The 17,711-nt window shown below is 45.1% G+C and overlaps 1 protein-coding gene across 1 annotated transcript in view; it reads right to left on the reverse strand.

Annotated features, from left to right (window-relative positions):
- Positions 1 to 17,421, reverse strand: part of LOC116504622 (laminin subunit beta-4-like) — a 106,478-nt gene extending 89,057 nt beyond the window's left edge. Inside the window, exons 1-2 of the mRNA XM_032211766.1 lie at positions 17,284 to 17,421; positions 7,999 to 8,059 (exon numbers count right to left, since the gene is read on the reverse strand). Of these exons, the coding sequence (XP_032067657.1) occupies positions 7,999 to 8,059; positions 17,284 to 17,319 (97 nt within the window). The 5' untranslated portion in view covers positions 17,320 to 17,421. The remainder of the gene's footprint in view (positions 1 to 7,998; positions 8,060 to 17,283) is intronic.
- Between the last annotated feature and the right edge of the window lie 290 nt (positions 17,422 to 17,711).

The following is a 17,711-nucleotide window of genomic DNA, read 5'->3' on the forward strand; positions in this document are numbered from 1 at the left end:
AAATTAGTGGACGAGAGGAATGCCGTCGATATAGTATACTTGGACTTCAGTAAGGCATTTGATAAGATAGACCATAACCTATTACTAGATAAAGTAGAAGAATGTGGGTTAGACAGCATCACCACCAGATGGATTCGTAACTGGCTGACCAACCGCACTCAACGTGTAGTCCTCAATGGAACTGCATCTACATGGAGGGAAGTATGCAGTGGAGTACCCCAAGGCTCTGTTTTAGGCCCAGTACTCTTCAACATCTTCATCAATGATTTGTATGAGGGAATAAATGGGGAACTCATCAAATTTGCAGATGAAGCCAAGCTGGCAGGAATAGCCAACACTCCAGAAGACAGGCTAAAGATACAGAAGGATCTTGACAAACCTGAACATTGGGCGCTATCTAATAAAATGAAATTCAATGGTGAAAAGAGTAAGGTTCTACATTTAGGCAAGAAAAACGAAATGCGCAGGTACAGTATAGGTGGTATCTTGTTCAATAGTAGTAACTGTGAGAGGAATCTTGGACAATCATTTAAATATGAGCCAGCAGTGTGCAGCAGCTGCCAAAAAGGCCAACACAGTTCTAGGCTACATAAACGGAGGGATAGAATCAAGATCACGTGAAGTGTTAATACCACTTTATAATGCCTTGGTAAGGCCAGACTTAGAATACTGCATTCAGTTTTGGTCGCCACGATGTAGAAAAGATGTGGAGACTCTGGAAAGAGTGCAGAGAAGAGCAACAAAGATGATTAGGGGACTGGATGCTAAAACATATGAAGAACAGTTGCAGGAACTGAATATGTCTAGTTTAATGAGAAGGAGGACTAGGGGAGACATGATAGCAGTGTTCCAATATCTCAGGGGTTGCCACAGAGAAGAGGGAGTCAAACTATTCTCCAAGGCACCTGAGGGTGGAACAAGAAGCAATGGGTGGAAACTAATCAAGGAGAGAAGCAACTTGGAACTGAGGAGAAATTTCCTGACAGTTAGAACAATTAATCAGTGGAACAGCTTGCCTCCAGAAGTTGTGAATGCCCCAACACTGGAAGTCTTTAAGAAGATGTTGGATAGCCATTTGTCTGAAACAGTATAGGATTTCCTGCCTAGGCAGGCGGTTGGACTAGAAGACCTCCAAGGTTCCTTCCAACTCTGCAATTGTATTGTATTAACTTGCCCCTACACCCACAAGTCCATCACATGGCCCAATCATCCACTACCCTGCAGGCAGTTCCACCCATCCAGTTCCAGTCAGGTGCAGAGGTGCAAAGACAAAGGATGACCTTGGCGTTCTAGAAAGGAATTTTATTTTGGAAACATCACATTCTACTCCTTACTATTCCCTCTCCCAATTCCCCACTAATGAAACAGCACAGTAGAGTAGAATATTAGTGTGGCAGGCCAAAGATCCCAAAAGGAACCGGCTGCAGGCCAGACAGCCACTCGTTTCTGATCCAGGCGGAGAGACCAGGGAGGTTTCGGCTATTATTTCCTATCGCAATGGTGGGAATGAATCCATTCTGAGCCGCGTTGTGACCGCTGCTTGAATTTTCACATGGGAATTTAGTACAAGGAAAGTGGGTCGCAGGGATGTTGGAGTATTGCCCGTACACATGGGCCACGTTCCACCAGCTATTTAGAGCTTAGTGCTCCATCTCCAACTCGGCCTCACAACTCAACCTGTTTTTTGCCTTCTTTTTTATTTTATTTTTATTAATAGCTAACCTCCCACCTCCAAATCTTTGCCAATCATTAACTCACACTATGTCTCTGCCCAGCCAGAAACAAACCTCACGCATTCCAAAGAGCCACACCTGGGCATTCAGGAGAGTTAATTTCTAAGAATGTAGGAGGTCAAAATGCTTGGAAGCCACACCTGTTAAGGAATTTCTTTTCATGGGTCTCAAAGAGGGGCAAAGTTTCATTTGCATCCAGCGAAAACTTTTCTTGAGGTAGATGGGAGAGAAACTTCATCAAAGGAAAAGTGTAATATAATGGTAAGGGATTTTGCTAGGACTGAAATGATCCCAATTAAATCTGCACCTAGTCATGGACGCTTATAGGGTCCTTTACTTGAGTTAAGGGGAGGCGGTGGCTCAGTGCTAAGACGCTGAGCTTGTCGATCAGAAAGGTCGGCAGTTCAGTGGTTTGAATCCCTAGCGCCGCGTAACGGAGTGAGCTCCTGTTACTTGTCCCAGCTTCTGCCAACTTAGCAGTTCAAAAGCATGTAAAAATGCAAGTAGAAAAATAGGGGCCACCTTTGGTGGGAAGATAAGAGCGTTCCGTGCACCTTCGGTGTTTAGTCATGCCAGCCACATGACCCCGGAGACGTCTTCGGACAGCACTGGCTCTTTGGCTTTGAAAAAGAGATGAGCATCACCCCCTAGAGTCAGGAACGACTAGCGTATATGTACGAGAGGAATCTTCACCTTTACTTGAGTTACTATTTCTCTGTTCAAACTATTTCGCTGAATTACTGTTGTGTGGATGTCTATGGAAGTTCTCAATCATCCAGGTCATGGATGTACCCAAAGGTGCTTTTTCAAAAGGCAATTGGATTTCCTTTGCTTTTTCTTGAAGGTGTTCCACTCCTCATCCAAGAAGCACCCTCACTTCTGGCTGAATGCTGGGGAATGGAAGGATTTATATTCCTTGTAGTCATCTGGTTCTTTGCACTTTGAAAGTAGGTCATTAGCTCTCTGAGAGTCCGAGGCCCCTTGGGGGATTATCTGTGCCCTCAGGATCACCTGAATCAGTGCAAATGGGTGTGGAACCTTCTTGGAAGTGCTGAAATGTTGTAAACAGGAGATAGGTGGTGTCATTTTCCTCCCCCTCTGTTGAGAGAGGGCTGTTCAGTTTTGACACAGTTCAGTTCAGTTCAGTTTTACCTCTTTTTCAAACCAGTGGTTCTCTCTGTCCAGAATGTGGATGGAGAATGGGACACTAAATTAAAATGCATTGAGCTTCTTGAGGATAAAAATCCAGCTAATAATAATTGCTGTCAATGTCAATTTCAGAAGGGCAATTAAAAAAAATACTGTCGTTCTAGATATATTCGATGGCTTGCAATTATTCAGCGGGGAAACTTTTTACATATTCAATTGCTCCCTTGTTATTTTACTTTATACATCCAAAGGTTAAGATTCATTGTTGAAAGCAATTTGTGATATTTCTCTCTGGGAAAGACGGATGCTGTTACAGAATGCCCCATCACACTTTTCTCAGAAAAGCATTGGAATATGAGTCATGGGAATCATTAAATGATCAAGGAGCATTGTAGATCAATATATATTTGAGAATTATCAGCAGAGTTCTCAAGATCCCTCCTTAAACCCTACGCAACAATTTTTTTTAAAAAAAAATAAAGTGGTTCCGACAATATAGCTCAGTGGCTAAGACACTGAGGTTGTTGATCAGAAAGGTTGGCAGTTTGGCAGTTCGAATCCCTAGTACAGGTCTCCTGCGTGAGCAGGGGGTTGGGCTAGATGACCTCCAAGGTCCCGCCCAACTCTGTTACTGTTTACTGTTAAATATCAAGAATATATTGGACACATCATAAGGATGATGGGTAGAGTTTTTAGACAGATCTTGGCCCAATCTCCTCTGAGCCTTGGTGGCGCAGTGGTTAGAATGCAGTATTGCAGGTTCACTCTGCCAACTGCCAAGAGTTCGATCCTAACCGGCTCAAGGTTGACTCAGCCTTCCATCCTTCTGAGGTTGGTAAAATGAAGATCTAGATTGCTGGGAAGCAATATGCTGACATTTGTAAACCATCCAGAGAGGGCTGTAAAGCACTATGAAGCGGTATATAAGTCTATTGCTATTGCTAAATTTAAAGACTGACCCACCAGAATCTACCGTCAGCATTTGAGAGTTCCTTTTGCAGCAGTAGATAGAAGTGGCACGGTGCCAGCTGCTCTCAGAGCCTGACTCTACTCCTACCAATGCTTGTTGTGACCTAGTTGGACTAGTAATGGGCCTCCAGGGCATGAGTGGTGCACAGGATGATCAGGGGCGTGTCATTACATGCATGACCTGACTAAAATGTGTTGGAAATTGACAGAGATATATGAGTTACAATCAGACAGAAAACGCTTTGTCCTATGGGCAACATAGAAACCTTGGCAAGCCACTCTGTGGAGCAAGATGTTGCCATCCCTGGGAAGCATAATCAAAAGTATATCTTTTCATACAGGTCTTTTTTTTTTAACCCTTTCAGCTCTGGGATTTTGTTCCACTGAGATTTCTAGAGTAGGAGGAACAAAGTAAAATCCTCTTCTTAAGCTACCTTTATCTCTTTGGCTTAGGTATACATGTGCATGTCTGTTTTTACAACCGCACAAACATGCATACATATTTTTATATGTACTATAACAACTGAGTTGGGGTTTTTTATTTTTTTTTATTTTTGCCTTTGAGTCAGCTTTTGGAAGTTTGCCCTTGCCTCCTCCTTCCTAGGAGAAGAGAGTGACTAAGTCCTCCAGCTAGCTTTGTGTCTAAGGCAGGTCTAAAATTCACCATCTCCCAGTTTTTAACATGACACCTTAAGCATAGCACCAAATTCATTGTACAGTACACACCAGAGTGGTATTCAGTAGGTTCTGACCGGTTTTGGAGAACCAGTAGCGGAAATTTTGAGTAGTTGGGAGAACCAGTAAATACTACCTTTGACTGGCCCTGCCCCCATCTATTCTCTGCCTCCTGAGTCCCAGGTGAGGAAATAGGGATTTTAGTGTTTAGTGTTTAGTGTTTATTGAACATTTATAGGCCGCCCTTTTCCCTGAGGGGACTCAGGGCGGCTTACAATAATGAGGGAAGGGAGTGCAAGACAAGACATAAAAGAAAAACGTGAGTAAAAAAAATTAACCATAAAAGCACAACATTCACTCAACATTCGGGCGGGGAGAGAGTAAAATCCTATCCCCAGGCCTGACGGGATAGCCAGATCTTGAGGGCCGTGCGGAAGGCCTGGACGGTGGTGAGGGTGCGGATCTCCACGGGGAGATTGTTCCATAGCGTCGGAGCTGCAACTGAGAAGGCTCTCCTCCGCGTAGTCGCCAGTCGGCACTGACTGGCGGATGGAATTCGGAGGAGGCCTACCCTGTGCGATCTGATGGGACGCAGGGAGGTAATTGGCAGAAGGCGGTCTCTCAAATAGCCAGATCCACTACCATGGAGCGCTTTATAGGTGGTAAGTAGGACCTTGAAGTGCACCCGACGATCAACAGGTAGCCAGCGCAGCTCACGGAGGATCGGTGTTATGTGGGCGAACCGTGGTGCGCCCACGATCACTCGCGCGGCCGCATTCTGGACTAGCTGAAGTCGCCGGAATCTCTTCAAGGGCAGCCCCATGTAGAGCACATTGCAGTTATTTTGCAGGTTATTTTGCAGTAACCTTCCCCTGGAGTGGGGAGAGAATGGAGATTTTACAGTATCCTTCCCCTGCCACACCCACCAAGCCATACCAAGCCCACCAAGCCATGCCCACAGAACTGGTAGTAAAAATTTTGGAATCCCACCACTGGTACAAACAATCTAAAATCATACAAATAATCATTGAAATGTATGGATCAGATACATGCATTTGAAGATGATTCACCCAAAGCTTTGTATCAGTTCAAAATTTTGGCTCTTCTTAGAGCTCAAGGCACGGGGACTAGCCATCCTAAGCAAAATCTGAAATTCAGCATGACCCTAGCAAGAGTAGAGCTGCAATCAGCTAAATCCTATCTCTTTTGACTGATAGTGACTCTTTCTGAAATTTAGATAAATTAGTTCGACTGGATTTAGAGTTTTCTGCATGCAAATCACATATTTTAGAACTAACCAGTGGCCCATAATTGAGTGGACCTTGATATTGTAGAGCGTATTCTTCCAATTTACAGCAATGATTCTGAGTATATTTACTAATGAAATTTTTACTGCATCCCAGGGGTGGGTTTCAACCGGTTCACGGCGGTCCCTGCGAACTGGTTGGTCGGCGAACCCGGAAGTAAGTAACTTCCGGGAACGGCGAAGGGCCCACCTGCGCACCCACGCTCCCTACCCAGTTTTGACGAGTTCTGCGCTTCCATGCATGCACAGGACACATACAGCGCCTGCGCGATCCTCCAGGAGCAGCTGGAGCATCGCACAGACACTAGTACGCATGCGTGCGCTGCACGCGTGCACGAGGACGCCGCCGGCCCCGTTCCAACTGAACCGGTTGGAACGGGGCGAGAAACCCACCCCTGCTGCATCCCCAGATTTACTTTCCAGAAAATAGAACTAGACCCATGCCTTCCTCCTCCCTGCCTCCCTTCCTTCTTCCTTTCTTCCTTCCCCCCTTCCTTCCTTCCTTCCTTCCTTCCCTCCCTCCTTTTCTTTCTTCCTTTATTTGACAAATTTACGTAGTTACCCAATTAACATAGAGATGACTCTGGGTGGCTTACAACATTTAAAAATGCAATGGAACCCCCACCGCTCCATGGCAATAACAACATAATCTAACCAACCACTTGATCGGCTCCATGTCCATTTGTGGTCCCCAGACCAACTGAGAAACCATGTTTTTAGGGCCTTTTGGAAAAGCAACAGGGTGGATTCAACCATATCTTTGGTACGGGGGGGGGGGGGGGATGATGTTCCATCGAGAAAGGGCCACTGCTGAGAAGGTCCTTTTTCATGGCCTTCCCATTATAGGAAGTTAGCATCCACCCCTCTCCTAGAAAAATAAAATATTTTAGGGAATATTAAAAGGGAAGAATATTTCCCTAAAAGGGTAGGAGAAACTCAGCCCCCCCCCTTTGTCAATGGGCCATAAAGGCCTGGGCCAGTCTATCCTACATAACAAAGATCTACCTCCTTTAGGCAGAGCCATAGTAGGCATCCCAAAACCCTTTCATTACATCATCACCCAGCAAGAGTCAACCAAGCTTGGGACTCAGGACAGACTACAGAGTTGCCCTTGTATGGCCCCATGGGAGTCTGACAACCAATCAGAATACAAGCTCAAATGCAAAGCACAACATAAATCTCTCTCTCACACACCCATGTGCTTTTTTGCCCAGGACCTCAAACCATGTAGTCCTGTCCACCATTAAAATCTTCTTTCCATGCAACTTCCATGAATCCAGTGTCTTTCTCCCCACTTGGAACTGAACTCAGATGGACAATTTCTTCCAGTACCATCCTGGTAGGTCAGCTGGATATAGTGGGGAATCACTATAGTCTTTCAGATAACCTGGCTCCAAGCCATGTCGAGGTTTAAAGGGATAGCCAGCACTTTGGATTGGAATTGTACTAGTGGTGGGTTCTGGATCCTGTTGCAACCAGTACACTGCAACAGGGCCCAGCATCCACCATGTGAATGCGCACAGCTCCCTGCGCATGCGCAAATGCCCCGATCAGCTCAAATAGCGGTAAGGAGAGCAGGCGGGTGGGCCCTCCAGAGCACCATACCAGAACGGTACCTGATGCTCCCAGCAGGGACCGGTACGCCCGTACTGAGGCGTACCGGTCGTATCCCACCACTGAATTGTACCCAGAAGCAGATTAGCAACCAATTCAGACAAAAGGAAAATTGTCAGAGTCTAAACAGACCAGTGATTCAGTAATTCTATAAAAAAGAAGATGGCAGCTTCAATCTTCCCAACCTGTCTCTGCTGCTGCCTCAGAAAAACTGAACAATCCCTGCCCCAAATGGCTCCTTTTTGGCAAGCAAAATATCTGCCCCAAAGCTAGGAGAAATTTACAAGCTTACCCAGTCGAAAGCTTAATGTGTGGCCAACTAATTGCATCCACCTACAGTAGCGGTTTCCAAACGTGGCAACTTTAAGACTTGTGAACTTCAATTCCCAGAATTCTGGGTGTTGAAGTCCACAAATCTTAAAGCTGCCAAATGTGGAGATTCCTGACCTATGGCATAACCAGCAAGCAGATGTCATGACTACTCATTCACAAAATATATGCCTATAGGATTTAGCCCAGACCAACAAGTAAGGATCCTGTCTCAACACTTACCCCAGAGAGTCAAATAGTACAGCAGTACCATTGGCACGGCAGAGAATTTCAACATTTCAACCTGCAGATGGGGAAAAAAAGCAGAAATTAAAATCTGACTTTTCCTGTCTGCCATATCTAACTAATTAATTAAATTAAGGAACTTTTAAGCCATACAGTGAGATGGGTAGCATATAAATTTAATTAATAAATAGACAAGAATATTTGGGTCAAATCTTCCTTCGCCCGGCAAAAAATATAGAGAAGACTGGCACACATGTATTTATTGTGTTGTTAAATAAAAATTTATTTACAACTTTAACCATGAAATATGGCACAATATTTATACTTTATAAAGGCATATAAGAGTTGACTATATGACATGTTGATTAAATGAAAACAGCAATTCTAAGCGTGTTTACTCAAGACATCCAATCTGTTTAGTGAAGCTTATGCCCAAGTTACATGCACCTAGGATAGCAAAATAAGCTTTTTTTCATAACATCCAAATGGAAAGAAAGGTGGAAACTTTTCTTGTTATTAGTTTTTTAATATCTGCTTAGTTTTTGCCATTTGGAAAAATAGAAGGAAATAAAATGTATTATACAAATATTAGAATTCAGTTTTGCAAAGCAAAATCCAGTTTTGATCTATAGTTTGCAGTATCCTCAGACAGTGATTAGCCAATTCTAAAAAAAATGGGATTCCCCCCCCCCCTTGGAGTTTCCTAAAATTCTCCTTCCTTCATCCTTCACATTTCAGGGAGTAGGGGGGAGTGTTTAACCCTGAGTTGCCTATACTCTGTATTATTTGGTGAGGGGAGGTGGCTAGTAGCTCATCCAGGCAGCACATGATGGAAAAAGCTCAAGTAGGATTTTCAGGGCAACCATGAGTAGAGTAGCAAACAGTATGTGAGAGTTTTTTTTCCTCATTCAGAAAAATTAAAATTTGCATCTATTTAGACTTAACTAAAGCTAAAGCGACTTTATTTCTGCTCACTTGTTCTCTTTAGAGACACGTGCCTGTAAATTACTATATTGGCCGGCCTGCCTGTGTTTTCAGGGAGGAAAATGAACACAAATTTTACGTGCCATGGGAAAACTCTGAGAGGGGATGGCAGGTGGAAAGAGAAGGGCCCAGATGGATGGAAGTAAGAAAAAGGGAAAGAAGGAAGGAAAGAGAAAGGAAGAAAAAAAGAAGAAAAAGGAAGGAGAAAAGGAGGAAGGTACAGAAAAAGGGAAGGAAGGGAGGGAGGGGAGGGAGGGCTTTGAGAAGGAAACACAATATGAAAACTTATCGGAAAGTTGGTGCATGGGTAAAAAAAAAGACATCCGTCATCCTTCTTTCTGTGTGAGCCATAGATCTCAGCCTGTATTCCTCACACAAACACCATTATGAACCTCCCTGTAACAATATTAGAAAAATCCTGCTCTAGATAATATGCCATTCCTATCAGATACACATACTTTGCAAAATAAGCATCCCAAACAACCGCTATGCACTTTAGCATTAAAATGTGGGGTTTTTTTCTTAGCCTGGGTATCAATTGAGCAGGAGGAAAATCCCTATGGGATGGAAGGAGCCTACCCCAAGGTCCCAGCCAAAGAAGTGTGGTCTTTCTGCCATCCTGGCTGCCTTGTTCTCATAGTTACTTCATTAAAGGCCAGCGTGGCCCTCTCACCTGTTGTTTCCTCTGCTCCTCCGGCCGCTGGATTTAGAGAAGAGCCGAAGCAATTCTTCCCTTTCCTTTGCCAATAAAGGAACTCTCCACTTGTCCGTCCGAACGGTCCTAATTCCCCGTTGTCCGGGCAGCGTGAGAACTCTGCTGTGCAAACTCAACTGCCGATGGGTAAAAATAATCCGGCTCTTCCCACCCGCCGCTCTCCATGAGGGCAAAGCAGGGGTTGAGCTACATTCAAATGGAGCTGGGACTCTGAAAGGGACTAACGGTCTCTAAGCTACGGGAATGTCGCAGCCTATTCTTTCTGCTCCACCGCACACAAAGTCCGTCTGCCCCGCTCCAGGCGCAGGCCCGGCTTTGCCTGTCTGAAAGGAGTGAAAGACGGAGGAATCTCCCATAGAGGAGACAGGAGCAAAACAGGCCCCTCGCTTCATTCCTCAACAGGCCTCACCAAACTTCGGAGACAGAGGCCAGGAAGCCAAGGAGAAATCCTCAGGGGGGCAGCCTAAAACCTGACCCGTTTGGTGATCCATGACATCCTGAAGGAAGATTTCAGGCTCACTGTCCTGCCAAATGGCCAGAAATCTCTTCAGGCTTTGAAATATAGGAAGCCCTCAACATACAACTGTTCATTTAGTGACCGTTTGCAGTTACAACGGCACTGGGAGGGAGGGAAAGTGGCTTATGGCCATTTTTCATACTTGCAGTATAACTGTTGCAGTATCCCAATGGTCCTGTGATCAAACTTTAGACGCTTGGCAACTGACTTGTATTTATGACCGTTGCCGTGTCCCGGGGTGTGTGTGTCACGTGATCAGGTGGTCACGTGACACCCCCCCCCAGGACCCTTTATCGATCAGAAAGGTTGGCAGTTCAGCAGTTCGAATCCCTAGTACAGGTCTCTTGTGTGAGCAGGGGGTTGGACTAGATGACCCCCTCCCCCAACATCCCTTCCAATTCTGTTACTGTTGCCTTTTGCAACTTTCTGACAAGCGAAAACGGTGGGAAAGCCAGATTCACGTAAGCACCGGGTTACTGACTGAACAGCTGCAGTGATTCACCTGAACCACCGCGACAAGAAATGTTATAAAATGGGGGCAAAATTCACTTAACAACCGTCTCGCTTAGCAACACAAAAGTTGGGCTCAATTGTAAGCCAAAGCACCTGAGGGCAGGACAAGAAGCAATGGGTGGAAACTAATCAAGGAGAGAAGCAACTTGGAACTGAGGAGGAATTTCCTGACAGTTAGAACAATTCATCAGTGGAACAGCTTGCCTCCAGAAGTTGTGAATGATCCAACATTGGAAGTCTTTAAGAAGATGTTGGATAGCCATCCGTCTGAAACAGTATAGAGTTTCCTGCCTAGGCAGGGGGTTGGACTAGAAGACCTCCAAGGTCCCTTCCAATTCTGTTATTCTATTCTACCACCTGTATGTAGGGAGTTCAAGCACCAAGCTGTTTAAGAGAGCGGCTCACCGATGGGTAATTACACCCTGAACAAGGTCAACGCCTCAGTCTTGTCTTTTGGGCAAGAGGTCACGGGTCTGAAGGCCAAGGGATCCCCCTCTCAGAGGCCCCGAAAAGCAAAGCACCGCCTGCTTTTTGGGACCCGTGAGGACAAAGGCGTCATTTGTGCTTCCACCCTGCCCAGCCTCAACCGGTTCCCTGGGAGCCTGGCGGAGTTAGGCAGGAATGCACTTGTTGTGTCTTGCGCCAGGCGTTCTCATAAAGGTACCAAGAATAGCTTATCCTTCCTCCCCTTCTCAGTTTTGTTCACTCCCCAGCCGCTCTTCTTCGGTTTTGGTAGGATGCTTTTTTTTTTACACACAGAAGGCAGGGTGGGAAAAAAGCGAGTGTTTTTCCCCAGAGGCTCCATCAAGGGCTTAAGCCAGGCAGAAAGCTGTTCTTAGAATCAGCTGGCATCCTCTCCATTTTTTGCTCTGCAGAAAGGACAGGCAATCGAAGAACTTTGCAAATTGGGGAAATATATATACGCAGGTCAGAAACCGGTCCCTGAGCCCCCACTGACAGAGCCCTCCTGAGGTTTTGGCAGCAAAATGAAATCGCTGGGATAGCAGGCAGAATGGAACATGCCCCTAATAGCTTGGAAAAATACACCTAAGGTTAGAAACTTTCTGGTGTTTCCTTCTTGCCGGGCTGTTGAGCTTCAGTAAGCCCATACAGGTAGTCCTCGACTTTACGACCACAATTGAACCCAAAATTTAGGTTGCTAAGCGGGAAATTTGTTGAGCTAGTTTTGTCCCATTTTACGACTTTTCTTGCCACCTTTGTTAAGCGGATCACTGCAGTTGTTAAATTAGTAACACGGCTGTTACCGTATTTTTCTGAGTATAAGATGCACCAAGATTTTGAAGAGCCAAATTTTAAAAAAAGATTTTGCACTCTGCAGACCTCCCCAAAACAGCCCATTTTTCACGAAAATGGGCCTGTTTTTTGTCAAAAAAAGGGCATGCATAGTCTTTAGGAGGCTTGTAGAGAATTCCTAGGGGGTGGGGGCAAAAATGGGCAAAAAAGTGGCCCATTTTTTACTCATTTGTACCCTCCTCAGCCCCCAGGAGCACTCTGGAAGCCTCCTAAAGGCTATTCACGGCTATTTTTGCAAAGGGGGAGGGGTTTCAGGAGGCCAAAAATGCTGTATTCAGTGTATAAGACGCATCCAGATTTTCACCCTCTTTTTTGAGGGGAAAAAGGTGCACCTTATACTCTGAAAAATACGGTAAGTGAATCTGACTTCCCCCATTAACTTTGCTCGTCAGGAGGTCCCAAAAGATCCTCACATGATCCTGGGACACTGCTACCATCATAAATATATGCCAGTTGTGACCACCATGTGACCAACTGCAACGGTTGTAAGTGTGAAAAATGGGCATATTAGTCACTTTTTTCCCAGTGCCGTTGTAATTTTTGAATGATCACTAAATGAACTGTTGTAAGTCGAGGACTACTTTTAACTAGACATTCAATTGGTGGATTAAAAAAAAACTTTCAGCAACGAGATGCGATGCTGAATTTTTTTTCCCATTCAACTTGGGGAGAAAGGAAAAATATCCCCTCCCCCCAAAGGACAAAGAATATTCAATACCTTGGATTTTTTTCCCCTTTGGATGTCATTTGACTGCCAAGATGTGCATAACAGGCTTGTTTTCCCTTTAAAGCCCCTTAATTTTATCAGTCTCTCCTCTGACTCATTTGTGGGTGTATTTGTATTATTAGTGCGCTTCCCAACGAGCTCTAAAATTTTGTATGTTGGCACCCCAGACTTTCTGACTAACAGTTGGGAAACAGAAGATTCAGGAATAAGCCAAAGGATTAGCTTACTCCCACAGAAGCTAAAGTATTGCAAGTTAGGAGGAAAAAGTGAAAACTGAAGGGACACGCAATCATTTCTGCCTCAAAAGGGGAGAGCTAAAAATATAAATTACTAACAGCTCAGAACACTGAAGGGCCAAATATATCCAACATAAGACACTGCGTTAACTGGGAAAGTACTAAGTATCCTGGTGCCTTTTATATATTTTGAAGTTTGACTCCCGTTAAATCCCAGTTGGCATAGCCCAAAGTTGGGAAATCTAGCAGGCCCCAGACTAACATTGCTTTGCTAGGAAAATCTAAAAGAGGGTAATCAATAATTCACTTTTGAGAAAGAGGTGGGGTGGGGGGAAGAATGCATTCCCAAGTGATTTCAAGAAAACATTCACATAGAGTAGGGGTGTCAAACTCAGATTTCATTGAAGTCTGCATCAGGGTTGTGTTTGTTACCTCAGGGTGGATGTGGCCAGCTTGAAGTCACTCGTGTCGGGGGTGCCTGTGGTGGCCCAAGTGCTCTGCCAGCAAAAACGGGCTCTCGAGCTCTGTTTTTGGCTCCCACAGCCTCCTGAAACCCTCTGCCCTCTCAGGTTTTCACTGGCAGACAGTTGCAGGAGTCTGTGGCCGCCAAAAATGGAGCTCGAGAGTCCATTTTCATTGGCTGAAGTACCATGGGCTGGTCCGCTGTTTCCAGGGCGACCCTGTGTGCCAGATCTAAGTACCCCCCCCCCGGCCGGTTCCAGCCCTTTGCCCCTGATCAGAGGTGGTATTCAGCAGGTTCTGACCAGTTCTGGACAACTGGTAGCGGAAATTTTGAGTATTTCAGAGAACCGGTAAATACCACCTCTGGCTGGCCCCGCCCCCATCCATTCTCTGCCTCCTGAGTTCCAGCTGATTGGGAGGGAATGGGGATTTTGCAGTATCCTTCCCCTGCCACGCCCACCAAGCCACGCCCACAGAACCGGCAGTAAAAAAAAATTGAATCCCTACCACTGCCCCTGACGTAGGCAACACTGTGCATAGCCAAGAAAAGGAATAAGCAGGGATCACCAAACAAATCAACCCAGAATTTTCATTCAAGGTACAACTGGCCAGACTCAAATGACCTAGATTGTTTTGGACACACTGTGTGAAGACCAGTGGGAAAGATGGCAGGAAAGGGAAGAAGCCATGCAGTAACAATAGGTGTGCCATTTGCCACAGTGACAATAGGTGTGAAAGAGTAGGCTAGGAATATATTGCTATGGAGAAAAAATCTATCAGGTAGTTCTCGACTTATGTCCACAATTGAGCCCAAAATTTCTGTTGCCGAGCGAGACCGTTGTTAAGTGAGTTTTGCCTCATTTTTCGATCACAGTTGTTAAGTGAATCACTGAAGTTGTTAAGGTAGTTAACCTGGTTGGCAACTGAATCTGGCTTCCCATGTGACTTTCCTTGTCAGAAGGTCGCCAAAGGTGATCACATGACCCTGGGACACTGCAACCGTCATAAACATGAGCCAGTTGCCAAGCATATGAATTTTGATCACGAGACCATTGAGGATGTTGCAATGTTCAGAAGTGTGAAAAAACACTTATAAGTCACTGTTTTCAGTGCTGTTATTACTTCAAACGGTCCCTAAACCAAAGCTTGTAAGTCAAGGGTTACAAGGGTGGGTTCCGGCAGGCACTACTGCCGGTTTGCTTGTGTGCATGCCGTGTGCGCACTTGAATGATTCACGCTATGCGTGCATTGCAGTGCAATAAAAATTGTTCAGCGTATGCGCAAAAGCAAAAAACAAAATGGTGGCGCCTATGGTGCTGCCCGGAGAACCAGTTTGGGGGCATGGCAGGCCTTGGTTGCTGCCGGTTCCAGCGACCTAGGCCGCCAAACCACTACCGGTTTGGCCAAACCGCTCCGAACCGATAGGAACCCACCACTGAAGGATTACCTGTATGAGGTTGCTAGGAGTCAAAAATGACTTGATAGCCCATAAGCAATCAATCAATCAAGAACATCATCCTGCTTATTTGGAGAAGGCCTGCTTGCAGTTGTGATGCAGTTTATGAGTGGAGACCCCACTATCTTCTTAAGCTAAGATTTTCTGACCACTGCTGTGGACAGAATACAAGGTTCTGCCCACCTAAAGAGGATGCAAATAACCTTTATATAGCTGCATAATAAATGCTGACTAGTGATGACATCATGTCAATCATCTTATTTTTGATAACATGGGTTAGATTTTCTTCTTATAGTGAGAAGAAACAGTTAATAAAACAGAGGTTGGCAGGGAGCATTTTTTGTGGTCAGTTACCTAATTCCCATTTAAAAAATACAAGTGCTGATTTAAGGTAACTCGTGAGCCAGCATCTGCAAATGCCTAAGTATGCTATTAAGGAGGCTTATTTGAGTTTAGGGGCTTTGGTGGTTTGGAGATTTTAGTTCAGGAATTTATTTTGTTCTTTCAATACTTTTTTTCACAATTTATAAAGCAGCAAAATGCATAGAATTACTGAGTTGGAAGAAACCTTGTAGGTCATCTAGTCCAACCCCATTTCTGACAGATGGAAGTCCAGTCTCTTCTTGAAAGCTTCCAGTGATGAAGCTCCCACAACTTCCGAAGGCAAAGCTGTTCCATTGGTTGATTGTTCTCACTATCAGAAAATTCCTCCTTATTTCTAGTTTGAACCTCTCCTTGATCAGTTTCCATTCATTGTTCCTTGTCTGGTTTTTCGGGTGCTTTGGAAAATAGATTCTCTCCCTTCTTCTCTGTGGCAGCCCCTCAAATATTGGAACTCTGCTATGTCTCCTCTGGTCCTTCCCTTCACTAGTCTAGTATTTACAACAGTTGCAGTGCCCCCAGAGTGATGAGGTCACCATTTGCGATCTTCCCATCTGGCTTCCGGAAATCAAAATCAATGGGGGAAACCAGACTCACTTAATGACTGCATGATTCTTTTAACAACTGCAGTGATTCACTTAACCACGAAGACAAAAATGTCAAAAAATTGGGCCCAACTCAGAGCACCCACCTTGCATAACGACAGAAATTTTGCTTGAAGTTGTGGTTGTAAGTCAAGGACTACTCACACCCATATGAACAAAATTCTGCACCAATTTAGCACAATTTATTTCAGTATAGAGGAAAGCAAAAAAAATAAAAATCTATGCACTGGAAATCTAAATGATGCTCTTGTCTTCAATTTATTCCTCAATCCTGAAATCTCAGCAAACCTCCTTCCATGTACCTTTTATTATCTGAAGGCTGGAGACTTGGTGTTCTTTTAAAACTACTACTAATGGACGCTGCAGCAGCTTTCTGAATGTGGTGCCAAATGGCAATTTTTGTTCTTACATAGCAAAAAGAATTCCTGCAGCTTTCTGCAACAGTCGTATAGTAATCTCTTCGCATTCCCATTCATATCAATGTTTCGGAGATTCCCAACCTCAGTTAGCACAGCATTAAATGAATCACCTTTCGCCAGGGTTTCTTAACATAATATCTTTTGAGCAAGGATTTTAGGTTCAGAAGGAGATGTCTGACTTCTCCCTTGGCAGCCTGTCCGGATATTCAGTTCTCACCTGGGCTTCTAACTCCCAAGATTTGAGCTTCAGTGGGAACTACCCCAGCCTTCCTTTTGCAATGGCAGTTTTTGCCCTGCTTCCTTTTGTGGGATTAAATTATATTTATTATCCCTCCAATCTCAAAAGTATGGATGGAAAACCTACTTTGGTCAGGACACCGGAGTTGGACACTGACCTGTGTTGCCTGTTGTCTTCCAAATTCCCAATCCCCACCTTGTGTTGTTAATTTAAACAATGTACAAAGTTGTACGTTGTACATTGATAAATAAATTTAGCAGGGTACATCCTTTTCTTGCACCGACTGCTTGCAAAACAGCACTCCTCTTTCCTTTATGCCTTTGAGTTATGCCAGGATACCAAGCAAGAGATGGAGCCTAATAGCTGTTCCCATTTGTAGATGAGGAAGCAGCCTGGGAGTATCTCAGTTATTCCAGAAGGATGAAAAGTAGAACTTTTTTTGACAGAGACTCTCCAAGAAGCCAAGTGGATCTGGCAAAAGCCTTAGGAATCGGGCTACACTGTCCACCTTTCCCTCCTCCAAGCTAAAGGACAGAAGATGGCTTGCAAAGAAGCTCTTCCATTTCCAATCATCCAAATTCCACCAGCCAAAAATAATAATAATAATAATTCTGGCCAACCAAGGGAATAAGGGATCTCTCATGCCATGGCCAGGTGCCCCCCCTCCCCCAGGAGCAGAAGAGAGGCAGGGAGAGGGAAAGGCCCCAACTCTTACCTGGGAAGAAGCCCCGGTGGTGGCTCCAGGCCTCATGCCAATTTGGGGAAGGTGGCCCAGTTGGGGCCCCTTTGCAGTTCGCGCATGCAAGAGCTATTGCCTTAAGCGGTGCAAAGTGCTTTGCTGTGCTGTCTGTTCCTGGAGAAGGGCTCCTTCTTTCAGCAGCTCCTCCTCCCTTCATGCAGTGCCAGGGGACGGGAGGAAGGGAGGGAGGGATCAGCCCTCCTTGGCAGCCGAGCCAAGGTAACGCAACTAGGTAGAGACTCTCCCCGTTTCCGGGAATGGCCTGGTGCCTGACAGGAGGGAAAGGTGATTCCCTGCGGTTCTCCGAGGAGCACTAGCTTTTCCGATCCAGCATACAGGTGTTTTGGCCTGAGTTTACACACACTGATGGAGAGGGTTATACGTCCCTTCGTCCAGCAGAAATC

The sequence above is a fragment of the Thamnophis elegans genome, chromosome 2 (genome assembly GCF_009769535.1).
Source record: "Thamnophis elegans isolate rThaEle1 chromosome 2, rThaEle1.pri, whole genome shotgun sequence".
Classification (NCBI taxonomy): Eukaryota; Metazoa; Chordata; class Lepidosauria; order Squamata; family Colubridae; genus Thamnophis; species Thamnophis elegans.